At 38.7% G+C, this 12,944-nt stretch overlaps 1 protein-coding gene across 3 annotated transcripts in view; it reads right to left on the bottom strand.

Annotated features, from left to right (window-relative positions):
• Window positions 1–3,220: 3,220 nt before the first annotated feature.
• Window positions 3,221–12,944, bottom strand: part of CRIM1 (cysteine rich transmembrane BMP regulator 1) — a 396,377-nt gene continuing 386,653 nt past the window's right edge. For all 3 annotated transcript variants that reach the window (XM_090045237.1, XM_090045229.1, XM_090045246.1), the window contains one exon: window positions 3,221–6,206. In XM_090045237.1, coding sequence (XP_089901363.1) covers window positions 6,030–6,206 — 177 coding nt within the window. In that variant the 3' untranslated portion in view covers window positions 3,221–6,029. The remainder of the gene's footprint in view (window positions 6,207–12,944) is intronic.

Raw genomic sequence — 12,944 nt, 5'->3', positions numbered from 1 at the left:
GGGATAAAGGATCCGAATTAGGGCATGGGTATGTGTGTAGCACAATGCAATCAGTTTTCATGGCAGTGATTGTCAAACTACACAACCATAGAGGAAAAAGTGCAACTATTGGACTGCATCATTGGAATACTCAGTGACGTGGAATTGTCCAATTATTGTTGATGATTTTTGCTATGGTCTCTAGGCTATCTGGCTTCACATACTGCATCTTGGCTTTGATGGCTAGAAAATGATATTTAGAGGTTTGTTTTTAGGAATTGGCTTGTAGGTAAAATAGATATTGTATTAGAACAATGGTTTAAGGGAAAGGCAAGGGTTAATTGATTTCTAAAAGCCTGTTTGTTGCACTGTTTCACAGCTTTCAAGTCAGACAGGGTGTCTGAGGCCAATGGGCATGCACATTCTGGGAAATTAAAAACATTCAAACCTTATTTTCATAATAGAGATAGGCCTGGCTCCAGTGCCCACTTGCAAAAACAAACAAAAAAACCTCTTGGGATTTCTGATTTCAAATGAAATGACCAAATTAAGGTGTGTGCATGTGATAGGTTTACAAAGATAGGATTTGGGCTGACAAAACAGAATGTGGACAGCATGATGGCCCCAAGGAAACCAATCAGTGATACCCAGAAATGAAGAGTCATTGGAAGAGAAAGAATACCAAACGAAGAGTTTTCAAAACAGCAAGTTGTCATTGGCCCCTCACTTCCAAGGTTGCTGATATCAGACATTCAAGCAAAGAACCTAAAGGTAGTGTTTACATTCCGGCTGGACACACCACTCACGTTGTGCATGTTCTGGGCACTGGGGAATTTGGGTTAATGTATGTTGTAATCATTTTGCTTGCTTTGCCTGCATTGCTCTTATTTCTTATCAGTGTATCAATAAAATTCACCTATTATCAACCAGAGTAGTGGTCAGTCTGAAGGTTGTGCTTGCTCAGAGCAGGGTATCAGGACTGGGTTGTGAATCCAGTGCCAACAGACTTCTGTCTTGTTATCCAGGCAATGTGGCTCAGAACCTCCTTCCAACATGTGCCAGGGAAGGATGGAGTTTTTAGCTGGTTCCAGGTCTCAGATCTTGCCTGCTTCCCTATTTTCCCATCAGCCTCTCTCAGCTTATTCTTCTGGCTGCCCCTTGCTCTCTGGCAGCAAATTAACCTCCTGCTCAGGCTACATTAAAGAGAAAGGAATATGCACTGTACTCCAGTTAATTCATCTTTGTGGGGAAAGCTGGAGAGCAAGAAGGAATTCTAGGCAGACTCCATTAGGGCAGGAAAAGAATAAAGAGAATTGGCTGGCTGCAGAAAAATGGGTAAATACCATATTTCATGGTATCTTAGAAAAATGTTGAATTTCAAAGCCAGAAAATTACCTTCTCCACAGGGTCCTCCTTCAGGTGAATGCAGCTTTTAGGATTATTGGCTTAATCTCTGCAATCCCCAGGAAGACCCTGCTCAATTAGTTACATTCCCTTACATGTCTAAGATTCTTTCTCCAACCACAAAGGCAGGACTTTTTTTTTTCAATGGAAGCTGAAATTTTGTGGCAAGGACTGAATTCTTTGGCAAATTTCCTAGCAATGGAATTTTGGAACACACAGAGCCCTGACTAAGGTTACACCACGCAATCTTTCATAAGGTCACATTTTCAATTTTGAAATATTTTTCAAACTTAATGTATTTTTTTTTTGTTAATGATAGGGACTTGTAATTTTTTATTTTAAAGAGTATAAAATTTGTCAATGGAGCTTGTAAGAAGCTGTTTGCTCTTTACAGGCTTTTTTAAAGGTTGCTGTATTTTATAACTAAGAATGGTGGAGTCCAGATGTTCTTTATAAGGCTCCTGGAACCAGAGCATTCTGGACTGATGCCTCCCAAAAAAAACTTTCTTGAGGAATACCGTTAGTGTGACCCTCTGTTCCTCCTGGCCCTTTTTATTCTTTTTTGCTATTTTTTCTATTGAAAGACCAAGAGTTGAAAATCTCACAGCTATATAACATCTTGTGAAACATACTACTTAATTATATGCTACTGGCTGAACGCATCCACTTCAAGAACAAATGTATTAAACAGTAGTTTCAGTCATTTGCTATCAGATTAATTTAAAGCTAAATGCTTTGTTTTGAGGTGTCCACTGCAAAATTCACAGAGGAAACTTCAAAGAACTTAAGGATGATGAGTTAAGATAATGTCAAGATTTGAACAGCAGGATTGTACAGTCTAAAAATTTTTGAAAAACGTATCACTAAATCAGCATTTCCCAAAGCACTCAGTTAAAGTGCACCTTGTGAAAGGAGTTCTTGTTTATGGCTGTAGGATGTATTACATTACACGGGCAAGGAGCAAACTTTTATGTTAGTCAGTGACTTTGATAATGAAATACAATTCCTTAAAGGTTTTTTTAAGGTAAGAGGCCCTGTGGCTTTTGTTGTGTGGCACATCTCAGTGCTACAGCTTTGTTCTGACTTGTCTCCTGTTGTACCCAGCCCTGATACCACACCAGGCCATGCAAGGGGGCCTCATAAGGCAGTCTTGTGGCCATTTCTTTCTCTTCTTGGGGGGAGGGGAGTTTTTTTCCAGCAAGATCTGGGACTGTTGAGTAGGTTTACATGGCCCCAAGGTAACCTGGGGAGTATAGTGGAGAAATAAAACCACTCTTACCCACTTCATGCTCCCCCAGATCCACAAACTAGGAAGCACTGCAGCTCAAGAGCAGGTCTGAGCATGTGCACCAGTACTGCACTCAGGCTCTCTGTCTTTTCTTATGGAACTGAAAATGTACGTAATTGTCCCTTACGTCTGCATAGAATCCTACTGACTTCACTGTGGCTCCAAATGATTGTTGTGGCCAGGCCTTGTGAAGTAAATGGTAGGACTGAGACCACTTTATTCTTCTGAGAAATTTTATTTACAAACTGTGACAAACTTTTGTGTAAACGTACTGTTAAAATTTAATGAACATTTTTCTAATGTCACTAGGAAAGTGTTTTGGTGTGAACCTAAGACTTGTGCAACAAAACACTCCCTAATTAAAACAGGTCAAGCTGACGTTATCTTTGTCCAGACCAACATTACATAACTCCAGGTCAAAATGATGTGCAAATTCACATCTGAAGGAAGCAAAATGGCCCATTTTAATTAAGATATAATAAGCTAGTTTCTCAAGCAACATTTTATGGAAGTAAGACATATGAAAAATTACAAAAAATACGTGTACCATTAGGTTTAAAATTTTTATTGTGCTGCCAAGAGCCAAATTACAAGAAACCGCCTTACAGTTAAAAAAGTAAACAAGCAATCTGCCGAACCGCAGTGCACTCCAAGTGCCACATATGCATCTATTTTATTTTTTCAGAAAATTATATCTGCATTTCTCTTACAAGAGCACAACAGGAACCAAAGTAAAAGAGTGAAATGGATACAGCACATAAGATAAATCATATCTTTAAAATAATAATAATAATAATAAAATAATAATAATAATAATAATAAACATTTTACACCATGTCCTATATCCTGCTAATATTTCCAGAATATGGCCTTGATTGTAAAACAAAAGCAAGCATTTACAATTTCTGGATAAAGACTGCTTACTCTTATGCAAGGAATGGATGATTTGTCTTGACAGGATCTTTGTAATGACTGGACAGAAACATATCCGTTTCATCAGATTAAGTACAAAATGCTGGGGAGACTACATTTTTTTCTTACTTGTTTTTGGAAACTGAAGTCTTATAAACAGAAAAAATGTTGACCCTTAATGACATACCTATTTTTTTTCTTTGATGCAAACAGCTAGAACACCTTTTTGATATTCTAAAGCAAAAAATTGTTAATCTTCAGATTAATAAATTAGGTCATTATAATAATAAATTAGTTTTTTTTCACTTTTAAAGTTCAGCAACCTCTGACCAAGTATTTACAACAATACTTGAGAGTTCCTTTACAAAAAATACATTTTCTTTTCACATTAAGCATACTGGGTATCTGTGTCTTTCATGACAAGCATTTGTAAAAGAAAAAAAGGCAATGCACAAATGGGTAATTAGTATAAAAGTGCCAAGACCTGTTTGGAAAGTTAACATTGTATTATACAGTCAGAGTTATAAATGAGGCAAGCTACAACAAACTTCCAGCTTAATGTGGACAATATTCCAGTAGTTGTTTCAAACAATTGTTTGAAAAATAAAATCCATGAGCTGATGGTGTTATTCTGTGGAACTGATTAGTGCTGCATGTATACTGTCATCAGTATCTCTAGCCAACTCATTCATTAAAAGCCTTTTTAAGGCCAAGCAGGAAAAGAAATAAGAAACACCCTGAAATGTAGCAAGTAGCAAGAGCAACGCTTACTGCTATAATCGTGCACATACTGTACACACGCAAACACAAGAGTGCACACACACACCCACATGTACATACACGCACACACGCACACACACAAAACACTTTCAAATCAAATAAAACTGTAGGTAGAATGAGATGCTCTCCTTTTGTCTTTCCTAAACTCACAAGTGATTAAGCACTGATATGGAATGCCTGTTTATCTGTTTCTGCTCTGGGTAAAATCTCTCTCAGATAAAAATACATTCAACAAGAAAAAAAATAAAAAATTATATATATACTCTGTGTGTGTGTATATATACACACATACATATATATATATATACACACACACACACACACACACACACTATATATATGGTATATATACATATGTAGTGTGTATATGTACATACACACATGTATAAATACATATGCATACATACACACATGTATATATACATACACACAGGCATACAAATACTTTTTGTTGTTTTTTAGCATAATTATATTTACATAAATATTCCTATACTGCTAAAGTTTAAAGAAGCATGATCTCCTTTTTTCTGAGCTTCAAAAAGGTGCTTGAGTAATATACAATTAAAATTAAGCAGCTTCCTAGCATGGAAGTAGTTTCTAATCTGCATAACCAGTAAATAAGAACAACAACAGGAAAAACCTTATACCAGTTTCTTTTTTACTCTCTCGTTTAAGCAAGAGCTTTGTCCAACAAAAATAGTTTTTCCTTCTTCTCTATTGAAACGGTATGAACAACCAGAGATTAATACAAAATAACAAACAAAAACAAGACAAACAAACAAACAAAGCCCCTGGAACTGCATGGTGTTCTTGACTTTTCCTTTCTTCCTTCAATACTGTTGTCAAAAGATCCAGTGCTCATATCAGGAATTACTTATGCCTCAGTCATCTGCTAACTCTGCCAAAATCTGGCCAATCAGCTTTTGAAGAAAACAAAACATAACAAAAACAAAAAGCAGCACAAGGTATAATTTTATACATCCTTAATAAACCCACCCTTTATATTCTGCTATAACCTCTTTCTTGCTATATTGTTAACTACTGTAGCTTCTTGTCATATAGAAAAATATTTGCAGCTACACCATACCTGTGATGTGACAGGTTCTGTTCTAGGAGTATATTATTGTAGCAACAGCTGAAAAAAAAAAATCAGACCTTTTTGTTGGTTGTTTTTTCACATGGGTTTAGGCTTTGCTGCAACAAATGCAGTTTTAGAGCAACAGGAAAAGCCACCCTCCTGATGCTTGGCAATGCCCTTTGTGTGTTTTCTCTTCAAGCCAAGCTTGACCAGCTTTTCTTCTTCAAAAAAACTTCCTCTCACGTCACCACCCAGCCCCACCCCAAATTCCCCCCCTTCCAAACAATCTCTAGAGCTATGTTACAAGCAAATAAATCTTCACAAGTTTTAAAACTTTGGTTCTAAGAAAACACTTGGTCAGTTATTTCAAGGAAAAGTGGGAATGCTTGTTCTGGCACATTGCAGGAGTCAGAGCCCATCCCAGTAAGGTCTTAGAGCTGTACATGAAGTCACAAATCCAATACAATCCACTAAGCAAGTGCACAATTCTAGTTTTATTTTAATAGCAGACTCAGTCTCTCTCTCTCTCTCGCGTGCGCGCTCTCTCTCAATTTCTCTCTCTCAAATCCTTGGCAAGGATGAAATTTTTCAAACTGTTTGATAGAAATTATCTGCCTGTAGGTTGTTCTGTTTTTGCATGCTGTAGAATCCACTGTATCTTGAATCCGGGTCAGCAATTCTTAGCATCCTTTGAGAACTGTCCACCTGGACCATTGTACCTTTCTTGCAGTCCACATATACCAGCTGATTATTTAGGCAAGAAGGCTGTTTGAAAAAAAAAAAAAGACAGAATATAAAAACCCAGTTCACACATCCTTTTCATATGCTTTCCATAGCAGGAGAGTGAGAAACTTTTGTGGCTGAGAGTTCACAAAAACAAAAAACAAATTAAAGTTATTTCTTTGTTATAAATGTCCAACTCTTGCAATACTTCAAACTTGCATAGATTAAGGAAATGATCAACAGGAACAAGAGCGTTAGGCCTGCAGGCATACAGCTGGGAGCAGAAGTTGGCAAATTAACCATTTGAGCACTGACAGACGTGCAGCTCTCCAGTCTAGCTCACGGCACTTCACAGAAAACGCCATAATTTAGATCGGGGTGGGCAAAATATGTCCCACCAGGCAATTTTATTTGATCCATGGGTGCCCACCAGCTAACTGTACCCTTCTTAGCCTGCATGCCTCACTCCCACCCTCATGTGTGGAAGGGCCTGGTTCAGCCAGCTTACAGTTTCTGGGAGGGGCTGCTGTTGCCACTGCTGCAGCTGCCAGAGGACCTGCTTGGCTTCTCCAGCATCCAGCGGTTTCTCATCATTTCCCTGCTGCAGCTACTCACTCAAGAGAGCAGGTAAGGATGCAGCGGGGGTGGGAGGAGCTGCAGCTGGGCAGGGGCAGGGAGCACGGGCCTGGCAGGAGCACAGCACCCATGATAAGGGGGACTGCAGGAGTGTGGAGCTCAGGTGGGCAGAGGATGGGGACCCTACTACACACTCCCCCGCCATGGTACACAGGCCCTGCTCCCAGTGGCAACAGCAGCAGCAGGCCCTTGGGAGTGCTTGTGACTCACGCAGGTACTACTGCCCAGTGCTGTGTGGCTTCAGCCAGAGCTACACACGATGGTGAGGAGTGCACCCAGGCTGGCCCTCCTCTGTCATGTGGGACTCCCCATAGTGCATGTGCAGCGCCTGGCACTCATGTGTCCCAGTATGATGGCGCTGGCTAATTCCCCTACTCCCTGCTGCTGTGTGCAAGTCCCGGGGCTCTACTGGAAATGGGCAGCAGTGCCTGAGTGGACCATGAGTGCCCCAAGGGCCCACCGCCTGCTGCTGCTCTGACTGACAACAGATGCTGTGAACTGTAGGAAGGACTCTCCACACCCCCCGACTCTCCTTCACACCCCACAAAATGCACATACCCACACCCTGCCCCTGCAGCCCCCCACATATACACACATCCCCATGACATACCTTACACCCCCCACACAGCCAGACCCTCTCACAAACCACACTCCTCCCCCCATGCATACTATAAACAAGCCCATGCTCCCAACCACATCCCACATACAATATATAAGAACATTGATGAGCTGTTATGCAATCACCTCTATACACACTATACAAACACAAATCATGACAAAAATATTTTCTGTAATAAAATCAAAATATATTATAGTAGGTGTTTGTGACTTTTAGTATATGAATTTTTTTTCTGTTTCCATGATGGCAGTACCCCCTCCCCCAAGGAATACTTCTGGGGGCAAATGGAAGCACTTCCTGTGGCAAAGGCCAGGGGTTAGGGGTGGGACTTCTAAAGGTCACCTGTCAAGGGGTGGAGCTACCCTTGTGGCCCTCCAGGCAAAATAACTGCCCACCCCTGAGTCAGACCAATCCTCCTGACCCAACCAATGTTAATGATTGGATTGGTAGAGTGGGGGATTGAACTCCATTTTGGAGGCAGTCCAGTGAGGGAAGCAGTCCACTGTGTGTCTGCAGTCTCTTACCCCTTGCCCTGTTGCAGGATGAGAAGGGGAGAAGGCAGGGGAGGGAGATCCATTCTTCTTATTTTTAAATATTATAGAACTGACTACAGACTGCCATCTCACAGTGTCTGGCTGCCCAGTTTAAGGCAGCTAACTTTCTAATGCATTTCTCCAGCATCAGAAGACTTAAAAATTAAATGTTGTTAATGGTTCAAATATTTGATTCCCTACTGTGATAACAGTACCGATGGCTATAGGGGCAGATCCAAGATTTGGCAAAGGGGGATGTAGGGGGATCAGGCAGGGTGAGGGATCCCACCCTCCCTATCCATCACTGCTGCTGCCACTGTCCCCAGCTGAGCCCAGTCCTCATCCAGACTGGCTGGAGCAGGCATAAGTAGCTTTGGCACAAGTTTCCCTGCCCCAGGGCAGAGGGGAAAGCAGCAGCAGCAGGTAGAGGTGGGGACTATGGGAAGGGGAGCAGATGTACCTCTGAGTATGAAGTGGAAGGGGGGTTGGATTCTTATGTGCTTTGGGAATTTAAAAAAAATCCCCAGAAGCTCTCATGGCATGGTCCAGTTCAAAAGGGGGGGTGCCACTGCACCCCTTCTGGATCTGCCCCTGAATGGATATAACCTGTTGCTAACTGGTTTAACAGAATCAAAAGTTTAGAGGATAAATTAAATATAGTAATTTTAGTACTTCTTAATTTTAGAAATGTTTTAAATATTTTTGCACAGCTCAGAAATTAAACAGAAAATCCTGGATTAGATGGAACTATTTACATCATGATGTTCAATAGAGAGTCATACAGCATACAGTAAACATCTGCCAACTCAGATAAATGTCAAAGAGAAGGTACAGCATTTACCAGACCTGAAAACTATTTACTGTGGACATAATACTCTCAACTATACAAAATTGATATTACAATAGGGGAAAAATTTAGATGAAGACATAGCTTTAGTTGTAGAGATCAGATAAGAAGTGACTGGGTTTGAATCCGTGCTTGTCCTAACAGATACATCTGAAAACAGGTTTTGTTCAACAAATCTATTTACTGTTTTACAGCTTTTAAGGATACCTATTTAAATAGGAAAGAAACTAATATTAATGTGGTCTCATACTACTAGAGAGCAAAAAGGTTTCCCAGGTTTTTTGCGCTTCATTTTTTAATATTTTAGCATAACTTGTCTTAAATGAATTATTTTTCCCCCCAGTCTGAAATAACAGAAGCCTTTTTTGGTTATGTTACATTTTCCCATTTAGCTGTATTCTTTTATATCCTTTCTTTTATCATACAGGCTTCCGCTTTGGTGTGTTGAATTACTTCTTAATATTAAAACTGAATGCTTTATTGTACTGAGTTATTCTGCAGAGTTTTGGTTTTTTTGGATATAAAGTGAAACATCATATGTGTAAGAGTATATTTTATTGTCAGTGTTCCTGCAATTATTCCTTCTCATTTTGCTTTCTCCAAATTGGTTGCCCATGGTTCAAGGAAGTGGCTTGTGTTTTCTATTTAAAAACTGTCAGTGTCTGGGGGGGAAAAAAACCCATGTTTATTGGATTTAGCTGTGTGGCTCAAGTGACTAAAACACTGAAGGCAAGATTTCAAAAAGAACAACAGATCAAAAGCTGCTGATCTGGGCAACCTGATTTATTACTATTATAAAGGACTTCCTAATTAATTTATCTCTCAGTATGATTGCTCATGTGTTTATACTGTGAGAATTATTAATACATATGGCTTAAAGCTGGCTGCACTGCAATGCACTCAATGTGTCTAGGTAGCTAGGAAAATCCTGTCCCACAAAGCAAGTGCAACGGGCATTGAATTATTAGAATACTAATGACAAAGAGGAGACGCAAGACTATGCCAAACAAAATTGCCAGAAGGCAAAGGGAAGCATCAAATATTAGGATTGTAATGACTATGAGCCAGGGCAGTTATTTGCATTCTTGTCTGATGTGCACATCATTACACACATGTGCATGCATGCATACATACACAAGCACAAATACATATTTAAGAATGATTGTGAAAGAGGAGAAGAATACATGGCAAACAATGGTGGTATTTAAGTACTGCTGTTGATGTGCTCCTTAAGGAGTAAAGCATGGCATGAGTACCTTTCCATAAATTGAATTGAAGCTCAAGATGGTTCCTAGTTGTCTACACTTATTAGTAAGTATCCCAACACCCAGCAGACAGCAGGAGGAAGAATCAGAAGGTTACTGGAGGAAGCAACTCTCAGGACAAGATGTTTTATGATAAAGATCTTTAATAAACTTTGACCCTTTGTGAATTCACAAATCTACAAAGAAGAGCTTGCCTACAAATGGCTTCCACATTCTGCCTGGAATGTATTACATACTACAGTGCTGCTAGAGACTGAAACAAAGATGCTTCTATAATAAATAAGAATGAAGAAATAGATTTTTTTCTAACTATTTTTCTATTAAAACAAGATTTCTGAGAGATTAACTATATAGCAATTCTGATCTGCCACTTTTGTGCTCTTGTTCACACAAATAATATTAAATAACCCTTCCAATTTGGGAATAATGGTACCAGAACCTGGCATCTAAGTGGTAACACCTTACCCTACAGCAGGACTCCTGCTAAAGTCCGGAGGCTTAGTTATGGAGCAAACTGGTCTTCCATGTAAAGAAAGTTCAAAATATGGTCCTATAAGGAATTAAATTATTCTTTTGTAAAAAACAAAACAAAACAAGGTTATACTTTTAAATATATAAGGACATTTCAAGTGACATGATGGCAGGGAATTAACAGAGCAAAGATCTGCCATTTTAAAATTCTTCTGTGCTAAATTAGGAAAGGTGTAGCAGTACTGAAGTTCCTGCAAAGGAGGCAGCAAATGCTCCTGAAAGGAAGGCCTGCTCTTCTTTCCAGCTTCAGGGGATTGAGCCCTGCCTCAGTGTTCTTTTTTCCCCAATATTTCTGGCCATTTTCACTTAATAGCATTTCACTGAACCCCTATATATGCTGTAATACTTGCATCTTGATTGTAAGGAAAGAGAGAATAGGTACAGCTAAAGGACAGAAGACATACGTACGACAGAAGGCTGTGGTGGGACTACTGAAGAGAGAGATCAGGTCAGGGGAGGGGCAAGGAACCATGGATAAAAGATAGTAAAATAAGGAAAGTAAATAGGAAGTAAAGAAGAAAGACTGCAAAAAGGAAAGAGAGAGAAATAGTAAGGCATGATGTGACCTAGAAACTCCAAGAATCAATCCATTGGAGAAAGGGACTCCATAGAATCAAAATCACTGGCTTCAGCAACTCATACTTGCTCAAAAATATCTTCTGGCATATGATTTTGTTCAGTGGAAGCAATGTAAAAGGAATAAATACATGGGAACAGATGATTAGTTTCTGTAATGACTATGCTTGAAAGATGAAAAAGAATGACCCTCATTCAAAATGAGCGCTTGGCAAATAACTCCTGGCTTTTGCTTATGGGTATTAACATCAGTTAGGCTGTACAAATACTTCGTTAATAACTTTTTGCTTTTTTTTAAGCTTAACAGTGAATTGTCTTGCAGTTGATCAGTGTTTCACCAAAACTGGGGTCAGGGTAAAAATCTTTCCATCCATCAGCAGGAGTTACAAACTTCTGTCCTCTAAGATATTATCCATTTTCTCATTTTTCTAAAATACTTCTTTTGGACAGTGCTCTGTGATTGAGGTCTGTTGGAAAAATTCTGTTCTTCTTACATGACTGACAAGGTAATGAACAAAAACACCATTCAGGTTTAAGAGCCATGGACTGTCACGGTCCATATAAAAAGTTGAAATTGAACTTAAACAGAGATTCTTTGTTATGTTTGAATAATGTATATACTCTCAAAATTATAGCAGTTACTTTCAGGTACAGAATGATTCTTCTGAAATTTACAGTAAATTCATTAGTTAGCTTTTGAATTTTAATACCAGTCCTTTAAGACATTTCAGATATTGCATCAGACTCTTCTGTCTCAAATGATCATAAATGGAATAATGTAGATTCTTTAAGCTTCCCTGCATTAAAACTCCCTAAAAATAAATGCACTGTCTGAATTGGAAGATTTTACGGCTTACTGGACATTTCTGGCATTGTTGTTTTTAACCAGAAGTTTTTTTTCACCCCCAGTAGCTATGGAAGATTACTGTTCTAGAGAATTCTACCAAGAAATGACATTTTTCAAGATGGTTGCCACCTACTATTTTTGTCATTGGAGAAGAAGAAACAGGATGCTCTCAGAGATTCCTAGTAGTCCTAGTTTTTTTCTCAAAAAGCATGATGGGGCAGGTCAGCCATTTTAAAAGACTGTAAAACTATCATCAGTTAATGACCATTTAATGACATAGTATTTCTAGTTAAATAATTTATTCATTCATAATATGCTAATACTGAGGCGTACCAATGGCTTTTGTACCAACAGCTTTTGTTCTGTATATCTTTATATGGTAAAGTTGTGGTCCATATAATAAATTAGGATGAGATACACTTGCTTGGTCTATGGTGTGTAGAAATGAATGGAGTGTTGGTGAACTAGTATGAAATAAGACTTTAATACCGAAGTCAAAATTAAGTTTTTCTGTGCAACCACAACTATGATTTTTCTATAGTGTTTCAAGTGTCTTTTCACTATTAATTTCCAAGTTTTCATACAATTTCATTTTTATAATTGCGATCAATAATAATGATGTTTAATTTATATTTACTTATACCCCAAATGTGTCTTAGAGGTTTCTGTCTTAGCAGTATAGATGGCAGTTAGCAGAAAATTTGAAAATGTTTTGATACATACACATAATAACTATCCTTTGAGGGCAAATTTAAAGTAGATGAGAGCTACAGTAACTGTGCCAACTATGTACACAGAAGAATCTCTGACTGCAGATTTGTTTGTCTGCTGATCTTGGTTCTTGCTCCTGAAAATTCATATTGAGCGGCAAATTGGTGATTTTTATTTGACATTACACAATAAATAATTTATTATAACAACTGAGT

The sequence above is a fragment of the Crocodylus siamensis genome, chromosome 1 (genome assembly GCF_052110815.1).
Source record: "Crocodylus siamensis isolate JL-2025a chromosome 1, ASM5211081v1, whole genome shotgun sequence".
NCBI lineage: Eukaryota > Metazoa > Chordata > Crocodylia > Crocodylidae > Crocodylus > Crocodylus siamensis.
The sequence above is the reverse complement of the archived record's forward strand: the minus strand, read 5'-3'. Positions and strand labels throughout refer to the sequence as shown.